Here is an 18,599-nt window from a genome sequence, read left to right as displayed (position 1 = left end):
CTCAACAGTTCGCTGACGTACCTGCTGCAGCCGCTGGTTGTTGGCGAGCAGGTCGCGGTTGTCGCGCTCGATGCGCAGCCGCTCGGCGGCCTCGGCGTCGGCGCGCTCGGTGGCGAGCGCCGCCGCCGCGCGCTCCTCCGCCAAGTCGCCGCCCACCTCCGACAGCTGGAACAATACATACAGTGTTAGCAGGAAATGGATCGTTGGTTTTGGCTAAAGTAACTATTCCACTTTCAATTAGTTCATCATCCAAATCACCATCAAAAAAAAAAGAATTGTTCAAACCACAGAACAAGTTAGAATGGCGATGCGAGTAGGGTACGTGTCGCCGCCGGTTTTGAACAAACGCTCGCATGCTACTCGCCCGCGCTGACCGAAAACGAAGTAAACATGCCTTTTTGCGCCACAATAACCTTCAGATTAAGACATCAAATCTGTCTAAAGGAGGCGTATCCATTCACCAGGCACACAAGTTTTTACTACCGCTGCGCGAGTGTTAGTAAATGTGGAGAGGAACGAGCGGCGACACCGGTTCCGATACTAACTGCGTGCGATAGCTATTCTAACCTCTTTAATAATGTTCTGTGGTTCAAACTGTCAACATTATTTTTGATATATTTTACATGAGGATACATTTTGAACATTCACTTTTTTAATTGTAAGTAACTTATCAGTTTAAAGACAAGGGTTTGACGGCAGTTAAGAAAGTGGATAAAATTATTAACGTTGTTTGTTGTCGTTGAAATTCAAAATAAAATATTCGTCTGTGTCTATTCTAAAATGCCTTCTATTTTATGATAAAAGTCATCGAGTAATAGCTATTTGTAGATTAGGTTATTATACCTAATACATACAAAACTTGCGAGTAACATATCTTATAAACAAATCGTCCAAATCTAAACTTGCTTATTACTATCTAAAGTTTCGATTTAGATTTGAAACAAACACGTGCCAAGTTTCTGACGGATCGATCTCTTACAACTCTTACAAGTGGGTTTTAATCCTCGAACAAGATTAGGCAGCTTAATGCCGAACCAGAGCAAATACAGGCGGTCAATGTATTAAGATCTAAACCGCGTGAATAGTTAATATAGTAAAACAATTTAAACATATCGGTTCTATCGCTTTCGACATGTAGTAACTAGGGTTTGCTCCCGGGAAATACCGGTACCGAAAGTACCGGGAATTCCCGGGATTTAGAGCCAAGCAAAGAACCGGGATTTCAAAATTAAAATCCCGGTACTCCCGGGATTTTCGGGACTAAAATTTCCGGCACAATATTTGACTGCTTTCTGTTACATAGCATGAAATATCATGTTTTATAAAGAAAATAAATATGTATATTTTATCAATCTAAGGCTGATGGTAATACTTTTACGGCTGACCACTACATTAAAATAAATTTAAAAAAAAGTCAATGGGTTTGACAATGCCGACAGTATAAAATTGCGTAATTTGATACTTTACGGGCATAAATGTTTGTACGATAAATAATTTTATACGAACAATTAGTTATTTTATATTTGTATACTAACTAGAAGCAAAAATAGAGACAATTTTGTAATTAATAAAATACTACTTTTAATTCAAATTCAAACACGGTATCAGAAACTCACATGTGATTTTTAATGAATTAATAATTCTGGCTGAATAATTTCTTGATTTGTCGTATTGATAGTTCTGTTATTATATGTTCGAAGGTCCACAGCCCATTTTGAACGCATGCGAAAATTATCATTTTTTTTATCCTTTTTCACAAAACGTCTTACATATTAAAAAAAAAATAATGATATTACTGAGCTACAATTCAGTTTTTGCCAATCAACAAAGATAGTAAAAATATCATGTAGTTTAGGAAAAAAAATATATTAATGATTGTGTGACTTAAACTCTTAAAGACACATATTATGGTACAAAAGAAGTGTGTACCTTCACTGTGCTACTTTTTTATTGTTTGAAGAAAGATTCGTGGTCGTTTTATGCTTTTTTTTACTGAAAATTGTTAAGAAAACTGATTTTTGAAGGCAGTCCCGAAAGTACCGAAAATACCGGGAAATCCCGGTTCCATTTTCGCCCGGTACCGAAAATCCCGGTTCTTTTAAACAGTACCGGTTCTGCAATCCCTAGTAGTAACCAACGCGATGTTAATTATTTCAATTTATAGACGATATTAGTCATAATAATTTACGACTTGTTTATTTCTATAAAGTTAAATATTAGCAAATATTGCAAGTAATTAAGTTAACTAATAGATAAGTAATGACAGCAATTTAAAAAACAAACAGTCATAACAAGAGTAAGGAGGCGTAACTGATAAATGACGTTATAAATAGTACAAGGTCGTCCAGCAATCATCCGTCGTTATTCCACCCGAGATCATAAGAAATGGCATCATTAGTCATTCGACCCGTTAACTATCCAGATTTAACAACTCGGTGATATTTCAGACACAACAATCTAAAATTGGGTTGCACTGACGTACGATGGACGTCCGGTGCATAAAACACCAGGGAAACATCGCTTGTTTCGTTTATTGCCTGTAAATCATAGATTTGCCTTTGAATGCAAAGTTGCACTTAACATGTTGTGGGTTCTGAGAGCGGCGAGGCGTGTAACTTCCGCTAAGCAAAACTGAGTGACAATGTCACATTGTCACGGTGACTGACAGTCAAGAATTTCACGCATTTGTAAAACGATCGTAAGAAGTTAACAATGAAAAAAAAATTTGGCAAGCGTCTAGGTGCGGTAATAGCGGACGGTACGCAACAAGCGCCGCGAGCGTGTAGCCATACCAAACACCACGAGAGAATTTATTACGATTTATTATCGTAATACTGCGATCATTGTGAAACGCTTATGAACGTTTGAGCTGGAAATAAAATAATTGAGATTGGATTAGTCACCAACCTCGTCTAATTCAGAGATTGTTGTGCGGTCTTCCGAGATTCCTCTGCACATGCTGCTGGCTCTGCTCGTGCTTCGGCTGAATAGAGTGAATCCCTTGATCATTATGTTCGTCGCTGACTTCGATCTTCCGATTCTTCTACTAGTTTCAGGGTCATCTTTATGTCCTAGTCTGCGCCATTCATCCATTACATGATCTGTTTTCTTTAAGAAGCTGTCGATCTTCGCGCTCAAGTAGTTCGAAGACGTACCTTCCTCTAAATGTGCCGCTACAGGTTTAAACTTTTGTCTTACTGGCTGTCTGTTACAGCCAAGAACGAATTGTAGATTTGCGTCAAACACTACGGGAGCCTGTTCCTTCGCCCTCAGTTCTTTCAAATCTACGCTGGTTCTCCTGTCACACGTTTGTGGATACATCCTTCTTGGTGTTGGTGTTGAATGGCGGCTGTATATTGAAGAATTCACACTTGAACAACGAGATAATGGGACGTAGGTTCCATTGCTGCTGCAGGTTGAATAAACGCTGCCGTTGCTCCTCATTGACAATGGACTCGGCGACCTAGAAGTGAGTAAATTGCTTGGATAATAGTGCCGTTTCGCGAGTTCTGCTATCGAACCAGTCTCAACCGAAGCTGAAGACATGCTCCTTCTGTAAGACGGACTAGGAGAGCGATTGACTAGCAGCTTTCCATAGTCTGGAGAATTCACTGGAACCGAGTGTATCTCTTTTAAAGTTTTAGTTACGTAAAGTTTCTTGCCGTTAAGAAGAGTTGTGGGTGTTTTAGGTGGCACTGTTTCTTCCTCAAAATGTATAGGCAGCGTTTTTGCTTTCTTTATCGGTAATATGGGTCGGCTTGATCGCGGTTTTGGTGGTCTTTTCGGAACAGCGTCCGAGATAAGCGGTGGCGATAAAAGCCCGTTAGAGCTTGCCGGTGATAACGGTCCATTAGAATTTGGTGAGAGTAGCCCATTTGTAATTGGAGACGTCACTCCATTAGATTTATGTGTGCCGTTTGTTCCATTGTGTTGTGGTATTTGGATCTTGAGCTGGTTAGAGCTGAGGACCGCGGCGGCCACGGGGCCGGCGCTGTCGGGAGCGTGCGGCATGGTGGTAGATTAGGCGTTGCGCTTGCGTTTTCTGCAGCGGAAGTTCCCTTGGCGAAAGTCCGGTGCCATTTCAGTTGTGTCGATTGTCAGAGTCAATTCTGGATGCGTCGGCACATGTGTTGGAAATAGAACCGGCGCGAGAGGGCTCCGCGGACGCACTGCGCCGGCTAACTCGGTCGCCGGGCCGCAACCGCTCGACTATTTTAGTTTACGTAGATGTCGAAGTGCATGCGCGATGCCCGCTGTTGTTTGGACCCTCATCAGTTTCTTATATTACAAAACTGAAGTTTGAAACTGTCTCCTTACACCTATTTAAATCAATAACAGCGATAAGCCGGTTACAATGTAACTAATGATGAGAGAAAGTGTGCAATGGGTGGTGTACAATGCTGGCAAGATGGAAAATAAATAGATACATTAGTGGGTTATTCGATAAGCATGTCGTGTCAAAGGCGCGGGCGCGGGGGTACTGGCGCTGCGCAAGAGACCGGAAACCGTGAAGGCCGTGGGCCACCTGACTGGATTTTACGTCACATTGCGGATGTTTACATAACAATTACAGACTTATCGTTATTGACAAGTTATTTATATCGTGAAAAAAAAAAGAAAAATCTTACTTTGAGCCTATCGCGATCATCAAAAAAGTAGGATTGAGTTGTAAATTGGATAGTGACAGCTAACTGTGTAATCATAGCATAAGTAAGTACCTATATGTTCAGTTTCAGGGTTATTATTTACGATGCCGTGAAAGTAAAGACTGTAGCCATACATATATATTAGTAGTTGTCCAGAGTTTAAATTGGCACGCGCAAACGGACACAGAAAAATAATCATCGACGACTTTCGGTAAAACAGTTATTTTTATGGTATAATGCACCAATCGAAATTCCTACAATTAAGGCTAGATTTGTAATTATGTATCCCATCCGTGCTTAAGCAATTGTTTGCAATTAACATCAATATTAAATATTATGTTATATTTATTAACTAAACAGCTGCGCATATCGTAGGCGTGAAGGAAACAAACGAATTCGCAATGTTTTGACGTAAACAAGCGTTTATTTGAGCCAACGGCGCAAACACGCTAAGTTCTTGGCATGCGAAATCCATTTAATATCCATATCAATAAGCTTCCGTACATTATTATTTGATAATTTACCAGTCGCTTTTCGGTGAAGGAAAACATCGTGGGAAAACCGGACTAAATTTAACCCTTTAAAACGTAATGTAAATAAGAATTAATATAACTTTTGAACCTCTTTTTGCACTTTTTCCTAACCAGAATTGTTAGGAGGCCCATAAGGTCTAGTTTCCCCTCTGGGTTGGAAGGACAGATTGCATTGGTTTTCATAAAAAAATATTAGTGTCTGCCTTGGGATTAGGATCCCAGGTTCCCATGAGCCGTGGCTAAGAAGATGACAAAGTCGCTACGCTAAGAAGATGACAAAGTCGAAGCAAGCAAACTACTTATGCATGGAATTTGAAGTGACAAAGTAAGGCAATGTCATCGTTAATGTAAAATTTCTATGAAAATTTTACGTTTATAATGACACTCCCTCATTCGTTCTAGTCAAATCAGTGGAAAGTTAGCCTAGTCTCTCAAATAATAAATAAACTTCCGTTGAATATCACATTCATTGCAAAGTTTTGGTTCATTACCAAAATATTAATAAAAATAATGTAAGTAGAACGAGCGAAAACCGGGTTTATGAGATATCAGAATTGATATGTTTACTGTAACCTAGCTATTTTGCAAGTAAACACATTACTGGTACTGGACCAATGAAATTGTATATTAGGTTACGTTAAATCTAGACTTGACAGTGACGTGACCCGGTTTCTACGAGTCTAAGACTAATCGCTGTTTTGTTTGATGCGTAGTTTTTTATTAAGTATGAAGAATGTTTGCGGAATACAGAACAAAATAGATACTTATTAAAATACATAGTTGGATCTAACTAGTAACCTTAACTACACGAAAAACCACAAGTTATGTTAAACGTGTAAACCATAGGAATATTTAATACCTGCGAATTTTCTTTTCCGCGACATGGAGACTAGAAAACTTGGTGTAGACTGTTGATGTGACAGAGTGTGAGTCCGTTGAATAACGTTGCCAAGATACCGAACACTGTGGTGCATGATCATTATAGAGGGGCCTATGTCCAGCAGTGATTGTAATAGGGCGATGACGATGAACCTTCTGCATCTAAATTATCTACTTTATACATGATTGACAACGAAAACTATTAGTACACGCATCTCAGAAACAAAGAACTATTAGAGTCTGTGCGGAAAGAGAAGATTCGTGAAATGTAGGGGAGCCCATAATACATTCTACGACTCTTGTCTTTCCGCAGAGACCCTAACATCAACACAAAACGTCAATCATATTATTAAACGTTGCCAATTCACTTTATGTGTCAAAATTAAACATTAAACTGCTAACATCTGTGCGCCAGCGTTGCGCGGACATGTCAAAAGGTCCTATATAAGTGAAGCTTTAATGCGCATGTGCCGTTCTAATTTAGTTAGTGTTCCAATAATAAATAAATAGCAGCGACGTCTGCCAATGCGTCCAGTTGACGCAACGTGCAGGCTCGAATCGATTGGATGTCTGTGCTTTGTATTGCACATTAGATCACTGATTCTTTAGGCATAGTGCGGACTAGACGTAGACACTATCAGTAAAATTGACGTTGTCTTTAAGTAATGACATCACTGATTATAGTGTAGTAATTAAAAATAAATAAATGACATAATAGAAAAAGATAAATATAGCAAGGGGATGACAATATTTTTCAAGATATATGTATTTTTTTTCTGTTTAATCTGTTTTCTGTGTTTAAGTTTAAAATTCTATTAAGATTATGAATGATATTTGTTTAAACATTTAATTTGGATTAAAGTCACGTGACACTGTCAAGTGAGATGGATCTATTGTGACAAGACAATGCTAATTGAGAGATTAGATTAATCATTTTCACATGCACTCATTGTAACGAAAGTGCTTAGTGTCAAGGAAATTATACCTACTTCCTAATTATATATTGATCCTTAGTATGTTTTGCAAACTAAATGATTTTCAATCTATGTTAATAACATATACAGCAAATGCAAGAAAAAATAACCCGAATTTTAGTTGACTTGACTAAGACTTTGACACACTTCCTTCATTTTATTAGGTACTTAACTTAAATTTTATTCATATGTCACAAATTCCCTTAAATCCAGTTTAATTCTCTACGTTAAATGAAAGGATACAAAGTAACTAGAACTATTACTTGTGAAACATAATATTTTTAGAAAAACTAAATCAAGTAAAGTGGGACGTGCGTGCGCTCGCTCAGCTCAGCGCCGCGCTCAAAGCGAAAATGATTTAACGTGTTATTAAAATCATCAGTTTTACTGACTGACTGACGTGACCCTAAAATTCAGTTGCCGGAAAATGCAAACCGTGAAACTAATAGTTTTAAATAAACCGTGTTAATAGTTTAATTAAAGAAGGTGTCGATATTATTAAATATTTAGAGACCAGCCGGTGTTTTAACATTTAATATTGTCATGTATAAACAGTTGTTCATTTATTTTGGTTTTAATACCAGCACACTGCACACACGTGATGAAAATTTGAACTTACATATAGCCAAGATAAAGGAAAATCCGGTAACTGAAAAATTGCGGTTACAGGTCGATTAGATAGATGCCTTGGGAAGGTCAAATCGTATTTAAATATTTTATTAGAGAACGAATTGGCTTAATAAAGGCTCGTAAAGTAAAAACAGCCGTATTTCATGTTGATGTACATTAAAATTTATATCAATAGAAAGTTACACGCGAATTTTTATTCGTGTTTGTGTCTAATTAATAATGTACCTACATTTTGATATCTAAATTATGTCTATTTGTTATAATTCGTGAGAGCATTTTGTTCTTACGTGATGATAACAAGATGACATCATTTGGATATCAAAATGTACGTACGAATTGGCCTCCTAGACTGGAAAACGTGACTCATGAGATGTTATTCTAATAGCAGAATGAGATAATTTCTTCAGTGCTTGTTATTTAAGCGCAGTTCAGTATTTTCGTCTAGATAGGTCAAGGAACTGACGTCTTTGTTATTTACACTTTGACATCGTCAGTCGAATAAACAAATATTATGAAACTTCACAAATCAACGTAGTCATACAGTAGTCCAACGTAGTCAATAAGCCTTGTATTATGATATTTATGATGCTAGACAATGATATTTAAATAGATAAAATATGAATATAAAACATAGACAAAACACAGACTAATGGCGTTATTCATAAACGGCTGCTAACTTAATCAGTTGATGATCGTCGTTTGTTCCTATCTGTCGTTATGCCATAGAGAGGGACAAACGACGATCATCAGCTGATTAACTTACGAGACGTTTATGAATAACGCCGTTAATAATTACGATAGGACTTTAAACGTTAGACGTGGCAGAGGATTTATTGAAACATTACCTCTAAATGGATGAAGATTAAGCTGAAAGATTTTAATTTCTAAGCGGACAAAGTCGCGGGTGGAAGCTAGTATTGATAAACACTTAAAGTCAATACGAATAAGTGTGGCACCGGGATAAGTGTAGCTTCATACCGGGGCCTGTTTACACATTGATTAGTGTTTAGTACGAGTTTATACATACATTTGTCACTTTATACATACAAGTAGCACAAATGCCCTTACCGGGATTCGAAACCGGGACCTTTAGCTTCGTAACCAGGGTCACTACCGAACACTACGGAGGCCGTTTTAAGTTAATATCGTGTCTAATTATTATTCTTGTCAATTAGCAACGTTTGATTAGAAACGAATCGTGATTAAACAGACACTAATGATTGCTCAAGATTTATGACAACAATAAATAGCTTATCGAAGTAATAACTCAATGTCACTTACGTGCATTTCATAAAGTGTGATTAAAACTCACATTATCACTGTTTAAACACGAAACGTAAAAGGAACTGTCCTAGGTAGTAGCTACAAAACCACTGACAGGAGAGCAAAACGCAACATCTCAAGGACAGCAACTATGGAGCATGTTAGTGTTGGTTATTGGTAGGAACTAGAGTCTTTTGAGTCTACATTTGAATAACTCGAATCGTTTTTACGAGACTCCGCGCTAAAAAACTTCCCAGTCTTTTAAGTCCGGAGTCTAATCCTTTATTGAGTCTTTTTAAGCGTAATTCAAAAGGACTCGAGGCTTTGAATAAAGACTGCAGTTTGTAGGTACACATACTCCTAGACTGCAAACAGGTAGAAGCATACAGGAGCAAATACCTAGGGACTCCGAGCACACTAAAAGAGGCTGTCAGCAACCTGAAAACATTGCTAGGCTTCATAGAAGAGCTGGGGTGGTTAGTGTAGCGCTACCTCGTTTCACGCAAAATAGGCACAATGGTTGTCGATTTGCGGAAAATGCCCAGAAGCACTAACTAACTGTAGGTTTTATAAAAATACTAGTAGCAGCATGGTGTGAAGACCCGATGGTCTAATTTAAATAGATCGCTATTTATGATGAAGACAATGAATGTATTTTTTTAAAGGGAGTTCTCTGAAAAGAACTCGAGTCTCTACAAAAAATTCGGCTCTCTAGCAAATTGAAAAAAAAACTCGAGTGTCGATGTCGACTAAAATGATACGAGTCAGGAAAACACAGTCGAGTCTTTAAAGCAGACTCAAAGGACTCGATACAGTCTGAACCAACACTAGATGATGTAGGCGGTCCGTTCCTCATGAATGAATATCAGGCTTGTGATACTTAGTACCCTTTGTTTCATTGTGATAGACCAATCTCGGAATCTAGGCGATAAGCTATTGAGATCATTGAATGTATTGTGATTTTGATGGCACTTTCGATTGTGTACGTGATGGAACGGCCAGCGTAATGAAAATGGAAAGGTACGATACGAGTCTTAAGATCTCAATCATATTGTGTTTCTTACATTAAATAGGTATATCATTAAGAATACTATGTAGGTAATTAGGCATAGGTACGTAATTGAAAAATCTGTCACATGGTACCATAGCGGCGTCTTTCTGGTTTTATGGTTGAAAAAAAAAACCGGAAGTCATTATTCACGCTTATTTATTTTGTGCAACAATGATTAAATTAATCAATAACAACAGCTGTTGAAAGACAATGTCTTTCAACAGCAGTCGTATTTATCGACCAAGACTAAAGTGTAGTTAATTGGAATTATAATCAAACAACACCAAAAGGTATCTAAGCGGCGATTAACTTGGTTTCCTTTTCGAATATCACATTAGTGGCAAACACGCTCTCTACCCTGCTGATGGTAAGCGGTACCGTAGCCTATGGAAGCCTGTAACTTCAGGGGTGTAAGTGCCACATACGCCTCTCAGTCCCTTTAACATAATTTCATTAAAGAACCATATATTATAGTTCCAAAACAACAGAACTAAAACCTTTTTCAACGCATAATACCATAAAGTTGCAAAAGTTGCTATGGTAATAGTTGCCGCAAGACCGGCAAGACCAATTAAAAATTAATAAACAATATAAAGATGAAAACACTGATGTCGACAGAGCTTAATAGGGAACCTCGTAAACATTCGTCATGGCGCAAAAACCTTGTGACAGAACCGTTCTATGGAGCATGAATGACATTTTTTACGCAGCCCGCGAGCCGTTGACAGGTAGAGCGACTGTGAGAGAAAACACCGATTTATGTATTTAATTCTAGCGGGTTTTTTTGCGATGACAGATATTGCCTAGATGTTACTGCCAATAACATATAATGTACGTCAATATGTGTACTTACTGATGAAACCAGAGTGCTAAGTATTTCTAGAAAATTGTTTTGAAATAAATGTTAATTTCTTTTTGGTGTTTTATGTATGTTACCTAGTCAATAAAACTATGTAAACGACGCCACCAAAACAATACTTACGCACCGCAATTTTGTGATCAAGTTCGATAAAAAAAATTGTTGATTCAGTTCTTGGATATTTTTTCAAAATGGTGGCGCCACGGGGGTTCACGATGTAGCTCACAAAGCCACCAGTCGGGATGCATATTGTTCTTTATTGATCTCCATCCCTGGTCCGGTTAGGCCAGCCTCCCTTTGTCTTTTTGCAGCGTGTGAGCGGCCCTGGGCGCCGCAATTAAAGCACCCGGTTTCGAGCTAAGACCAGCTGGACGACGTAAAAACATAATGATAAATTGAACACATTTTACTAGAACCCTGTTTTAATAAAACAGGATTCAGGACTCGGTTTAGGCGTAGTTGGAACGTAATTAAGGTTTTACTTTAAAATGGATTCGTAATTCTTGAATTGAAGTTTATTTCATGTTGTGTTGGGGAGAATTGATTTGCACATAATTATGGCCTTTACTTGGTGCGGATTTTTAGTGTATTTTTCTAATGTCTAGCTCGACGTTATATATTATCAGCATGCGCTGGTCTCAACTATCGCTTCCCTTCCCAACGATCGTAACTAGATCATTGGTTGGTCTTTCGGTAGCTTGCGATTCTGACGCAAGCTACCGAAAGACCACTACTAATGTGCCACCGGAAATTTTCCAAAACTGCGAAATTTGCAAATGGTAAACCTGTCTCTATTTTTGTATGGAAATCGAAATTTTCCATTTCCGAAATGAAAGTTTCCTTTGTTTCCTGTGAGATATGAAATATCCGAGAACTTTCCGAAATGTTTAGTAACTTTCAGTCAGAAAAATTCTTAACTAGCGATCTCAAACCGTATACCGTAGCAGAAGGCCCGTGCTTCAAACAAGACGGAACGACGAACAAATTACTTAGTTCTTTGTTTGACTTAGAGGATATGATATAGTACATTACATACCTAGGGAGGTGAATTCGTGAATGCTCCAGATCGCAGGTGTTTCAAATATGCGATCTGGGGCTTTACGAATTACCGCCCGTGGTTTGTCTAAAGTTTTACGTCTTGCCTTGGCCAGGAAGTGAGATTTTCTCCTCGCGTAGCGTGGAGGACGGGGTGACGTAAAAATAATAACATTCGACTGAAATGAAAGTAAATGACTCACCTTTGTTTCGAGCCTTTCGTTTTCATTCTTGAAGTGGGTGCGTTCGGTATCCACCTTGTCCAGTTTAGTTCGCAGGGTCTCTAACTCCTCCTGAAATCAAAGAAACGTATACGTTAGGAATGTTTTGCTTTTAATACATGTACTTGGCTTAAAAGTAAAATCATTTACATAATTATCTGTCAAGATTTTGACATTAAGGGGCCTACTGATTACCAACTGTCACCTTTTAACTGACAGACCGATATCGTCCGGCGGACTGGTAATCAGTGGACCCCTTTAATGTATCGTCTGTCCGCTTTTCTAAGATGAAGTCCGCCATACTGCGAAGTATGGCGCACTTGATCCTTGATTGGTGTATATCGTACAAGTACAAGGTATACAATTGAATGACATTTCAAAATGAGTTACTGCTCTTATGCTTAGCATAGTAAATCTGACGAACTTGATCTTAGAAATCGGACAGGCTAACAGACCATAGGTATAGTTACGTTGTTTAATTTTCTTGCTAAGTTCGGTCTTAATCATCAAGCATCATTGTTCATGAAGAATCAATCCTTGTTTTATTGTGACATAAAATTGCATTAAATATTAGATCGGGAGGTCAAATACTTGCAGTATTTCATTTCAGACACCGGTACAGACGAAAGCAAAGCTTCTTAAAATAGCAACTCAAATAAATATATTCGGTTGTGGAATGCTCTGCCCACTGATATTAGACGTACTAAATCCCTCTCTATTTTTAAAATTCGTTTAAAGGAACATTATTTATCTAAGTCCTAATCCTTTCGTGCGCTCCTTGAAACTCACGGTTATTATGGTTACCTTGACATGTAAGTATATGTATTATTTATATATAAATGTATGTAGTAATTTGTGTAGTGTATGATTTATTTTATAGTTGTAGTTTATGTATTTTATTATATTTGTCTAAATTGCTTTCACTTCCTGCTAATTTTATTTATTTTAGCACCGCCCGTACACTTAACTATGTTCGCCGTTTCGCTATCTGAAGGTTGTCTGGAAGAGATCGCTGTTTAGCGACAAGTCCGCCTGTTGTTACCTACTGCGTTAAACTCCAATGTATTCTCTGTAACTTTTATTTTGTAGTGTGCAATAAAGTATTTTATTATTATTTGTATGTCTTTGCCATATCTCGGGACCATGGGGTCCCGGACCTTTGGGAGGCGTGCGTGGGGCCGAAGCCAACAGCGCAGAGGCCCTTTAAGACAATTTAATCTAAAAGCAAAGGGATACACGTGGCGGATACCATCCCCGAGCGCACAATATGATACATCCGGAGATGGTCTCCGCCAGGTGCAAAGACTATTGCAGTGCAGCACTTTTGTGCTGCGATTATTATTATTAAATATATAGTAAGTTGAAAGAAATACTGGTTGAGCTGAGCCTGAAACGTATCTTGGTTGCGTTGGCATTGTTAGATGCGCAGTGGAGTACATTTGTACTGAATGCAAGCGTTAATTGCAACCACAACTATCCTGACGTCTGACGAACGCGACTAAGCATAAGCACTTTCAATTCCCACGCAAGCTCAAGAGCTTGACCCGCGACCCGCGATGCCAATCACGCTATGATATAATTCGATTAGCTTCATATGAACTTTACCTCGCACATGAGAAGTTACAATGTAAAATATGAAATTATGTCGTCATTATTAAGAAATGCATTTACTCGTATCAACAAATATTTAACCTAAGCCTGTGTATGATAATTAAGGACTCTAAACGAATGTTTCGTAATCTTTTGAATTTTTTTCGAGAACGATTTTTTCTGTTCTACGTTTAGAGCTCAACTGCGGTTTGGACTACGATTATTGAACACCACGGACGTGTGAATGGTTTAACATCAGAGAGGACAAGTGGAACTTGAGGGCTACCGCAGCTGCAATCAATTTTAAAAATATCTGGACGTAAATAATTATTCAAGAAAACTTCTTTAAAATGAGCGACTTTATTTGTGACTTCCCTCGCGTAAGTATAAATATAGGCGTTCAACTTGATTGTCTGTTATGTAGTTAATTCAGGTGTTTCAATATCACCATCGTATACACCACTTATTAACGTATCCATGTCTTATGAAAGCTCTTTGCCTAAGAGTACCCTGTCACATACACAAGACAAGAAACATCGATGATCGACATCGACAAAACAACAACCTATATCTGCACGCATCACACGCTTTGCGCGTTAAACCGTTTTTCTGCAATTCAATTATCGAATCTCGCATTAAATCAGATTCCTTGGAAACGCCGGAGCCACTGTAGACTTGAAAGCAGAAATCGAGCCGTTCGAGATGTCCGGCGGAGCGCTACGTCGCGTGCGCATTATGGCAATATTCCAATTTTGTTGCACAAACATGTGAGAAATCTCGAATGACGAGTATAACGTGAGTTTGAGATTCGTAGTAACAATGCGTTATCGGAGAGTTCTAATTTAATACTGGTTCCTTCGTGCGTTCCCATCCCCTGTGCTTTGATAACGATTGGAATTACACCTGAAACTATGGAACGTGCACGTAATGTACTCTCGGGGATAAAATATACACAAAATAATACAAAATGAGTTTATATTGTGTTTAAACATGCAATAGAGCGGTTTGCGGTCCGTTATATAATATGAGATCTGGTAACGTACTCGTAGCTGTCTGTAAACACCCCTATGCTAGCAAAGTAAAGCATCTATTGTGTTGATACTTTGTCACATAATACTTGTGGTTACACTACCTGATGATCATCTGCAGTGATCGGAATAGGCAGAGTATATTTACCTACACTTGGTAGAACATAGATAAAAAAAGAGGAGACTTCCTTACGACAAAATTTTTTTGCGGGACTAAAGTCCCGGGAACTTACCGAATAATTAATATTGTTCTGAATAGTACAAAAAACAATGCAAACTGCTTCAATACAATAAATAGGCATAAAATAAAACAACCAATATATAAACGGATTATTTTATATTTATTTTTAATAAACTTTCTTTATGTACAAAGTTATTATTATTTTATTAGGTCTAAATATAAATAACATTGCAACTAAATCTACAAATACAAAATTATTATATTGATTTAAACTAACACCATTTTCACACATACCTATTATTAAATAAAAACGGGACTTAATCGCGTAACACTCATATTTAATATTTGGCCCAAGGTTTCGGATGTCACATTACGTCCGTGGTCAGAGGCGTACGGGTAGGGAGTTGTGTCAACATTATCTAGCACACAATGAAAAGGATAAAAATGTTAAATAATAAATACATTATCTTACCTTCAAACTTGGTAGTTTTGCAGTATCCGTGGTGTTTTCAGTATCCAGTAATCGCCAAACCCAATCAAAGCAAAATCGGTGTCCGAGTTCAGGCCGTGTGTAATCAAGTATAGCAGGCGAAATTCCAGTAAACAAGCAAATGTCAAATATCCAAAAAACACAGTATCTACACTTCCGTACGTACTCGACAAGGGATAGTAAGAAACTGATGTCAACTTTCTATTTAATGCATAAAAAGGGTTGCAGGTAACAGCGATAAGTGATAACGACATCTGCTTTGTCTTTTAGACGATAACAATGGAAATTACAATTAACATAGTAGATAGTAATACTGTTATTTCTATCTCTTTCACTTAAACACAGCTGGTATTCGCGTAAAAGAGACGGACAAGTTTGAAATAATATAAATACAATAATGTTATATTATCACTCGTAAACTAGTACAAACTTGTAGTGTTGTGGTTACCATTTAATTTTACGTACATTGGGGATACATTATGAGATTTTATTTTACTGGTTTTTAAATCCGAGAAGTCCCGGAAAAAAATGTTATCGCAAGGAAGTTTCCACTTCATGACTTTGTTCTACCAAGTGTAGGTAAATATACTCTGCCTATTCACTATGTTTATACAAACTTTACATTAATTTCAAGTATAGTTTACTCAAGTAGCAAGTCAAATGTCAAAAAAATATTAGCGTAAAACCACGGTCTAAAATAAATTCAAATTTCTACCATGAGTCTAAAACTAGAAAAGATTCAGACAAAACCAAAAAGAAGATTGGTACTGATGCTTAATTACGAATTAAACTTGTGGACCATAGTTGTAGTACTGGACTTTAATTAAGTGGTTTTATGGTAGGTACCCGTTGAAAAGGTTGCTTTTTCCGTCCTTATTTAATCGAACCATAACTCCCGTATTAAGATAAGTACGAGTACCTAACAATTTTCTTGCCCCAAAATTATATTTAAGGACTTGCAATTCCGATGCTGATGAGAGCTGTATCAGAGTTGCGGCAAATCGTGCTCAATGGCGTGCAATAGGAGAGGCCTATGTCCAGCAGTGGACGAGAGTAGGCTGATGATGATGATGATGAATTCCGATGTGTCTAAAATACATCAAGCAGCATGCACCTGTCAACTGGTCTTGTCAATCCATTTTTGGCATACATTTAGCCAGTTTGTATTTAACGAAACGACAGCTGAAGTAGTGGAGCTTGCGATTTTTTGTCTTAAATGACTTGCCCGAACAATGCTGAGAACAAACTAAACATTGACAATACTATAAATTGTTGTAACGATGCTCATTAAATAGGAAGGATAGCATTACGCTTTACCCGATTTTATAAAAACGGTCCACACTATTATATATAAGTAATAGGTAATAAAATAGTTCTTCTTTCCCCGCCACTTTCTTTGGCCATGTGGTCTAGGGAAGTGTAGATGGTAACATACCATGATCAAAAACATACGAGTATCAAAGCTGCAGTAGGGTTGGCACTCTAATAGTAAAATAATAATAATCACTTGGGTACTTCAATTCGTTCCAATAAGTAGTCCAACTTTAATCACGATTCCCATTTCAATATTAGCTTAGACGTTAATAACATTTTTTTCACAGCGAATAACCGGTTAAGAGATTTACCCACTATTTTCTAGCCAAGAGGTCATTGGCTTCATTGGTAGGTGATCGACGTTTGTCACTTAGCCAATATCATTAATCCTAAAAGTAATGAAACGTTTTTAGTACAGTATGCGTTGCCAAACATTACAATAGGGCCAAATATTAAGGAACAAAAAAATAAAACAAATAAATGAGACTCTACTGATAACGGATGACGGAAAAATACACATTTTATAAAGGAAATTGACAGTGATCCTATAAGGGTTCCGTTTTTTCCTTTTGAGGTACGGAACCCTAAAAATGAATGCACGGCGTAATTTTTGACCTAATTGATGCGCTCACGTCATGTTTTGAACATCCGCAACGTTTCGCAACGCCAGAATGCGTGGAAGAATGCGTTACTACGTATGCAGTCAGAGCCGGTAATCTCTTACGACTATGTGACTATCGGCTCTCGCGATAGGAATGCCTGCTACTAGGTCACGAATAGTCTTTGGATTTGACAACCTACACTTCATGTACACGTCAAAAACCTCGGCAAACCTAAGCTAATATTACTTGTCTTCCATATTTTAATTTTGATTCGGGTAAAGAGTCAGGGGTTCAATATGACATTGTTGTTTGCAAAATCCCTCTTTACGTTGCCTACCATGTTAGGTTATGATATCTGTAATTTTACCACTGCATCGTGACTTCAACTTTCGATAACAGATAATATATTTTAACAGCAAAATTTGACACTTTTTGGTTACTTCGCACCTTTTCACAATACTCATAGTTTAGTAGTAGTAATAGTAGAGTGGGCACATAATACAGGTTTTAATACATTTTTGTGATAAATGTGTAGGTATAATGTATTTTTAAAGCTAAGCTAGCAAAGCCTGTGCTGTTCGACTATAAACTACTAACGTGTGGTTATTAAAACGAAGCAAAATACATATACAATTTAAGTTTAATCTGATATCGATAATATCTCTGTAAAGGGAGCCGGTCTATATCGCCGCGGGGCTAAAAACTAGTATAGCAAAGAAAGTGGTCTTTAATCTCTAAGATTGAACCCACAGGGCTGGCAACTGGTAGTATATTAAGTACCTAATCAAATTCGTCAGGGGCTGTAGACGGGCATTTTCACATAACTGTGCACCTTTAACGGCCGGTTAGCAGTTGTTACAAAGCTGACGGTCAATGTCAAATCCCATACATTTTGTCAGGAATGTAACGGTTAGACTTAAGTCGCGCTTTAAAGTGCAAGTCGCGCTTTAAATGCCCAGACTCAGTGCCTTATTAGGAACATTACCACGTCAAAGGCCCTATTTAGGGTCCACTTCCACCATTCCACTAACCCGGGGTTAACCCGTTAAACCGTTAACCCAGTGTCAAATTGTACTGGTAACCATTGGTAACTCCAGGTTTAAGCGCTTAACCCCGGGTTAGTGGGATGGTGCAAGCGGCGCTTAGTCGGTCGGTTCAAGAACTTACATGCGATTTTCGTTACATTGCGATATTTGGTCGATCGACTGAATTAATTATGGTTACTCTGTAGTTAGCAATGTATCGAATATTGCATGCAAGTTCTTGAACGGTCTGAATGGGGCTTTATGATTAATATTTTGGT

At 37.8% G+C, this 18,599-nt stretch overlaps 1 protein-coding gene across 1 annotated transcript in view; it reads right to left on the bottom strand.

The window, feature by feature from the left end:
• Positions 1-18,599, bottom strand: part of LOC134657274 (unconventional myosin-XVIIIa) — a 300,971-nt gene that overhangs the window by 18,932 nt on the left and 263,440 nt on the right. The window contains exons 23-24 of the mRNA XM_063512854.1: positions 12,074-12,163; positions 22-165 (exon numbers count right to left, since the gene is read on the bottom strand). Coding sequence (XP_063368924.1) covers positions 22-165; positions 12,074-12,163 — 234 coding nt within the window. The remainder of the gene's footprint in view (positions 1-21; positions 166-12,073; positions 12,164-18,599) is intronic.

This window comes from Cydia amplana, chromosome 19, assembly GCF_948474715.1.
Source record: "Cydia amplana chromosome 19, ilCydAmpl1.1, whole genome shotgun sequence".
Lineage (NCBI taxonomy): Eukaryota > Metazoa > Arthropoda > Insecta > Lepidoptera > Tortricidae > Cydia > Cydia amplana.
The sequence above is the reverse complement of the archived record's forward strand: the minus strand, read 5'-3'. Positions and strand labels throughout refer to the sequence as shown.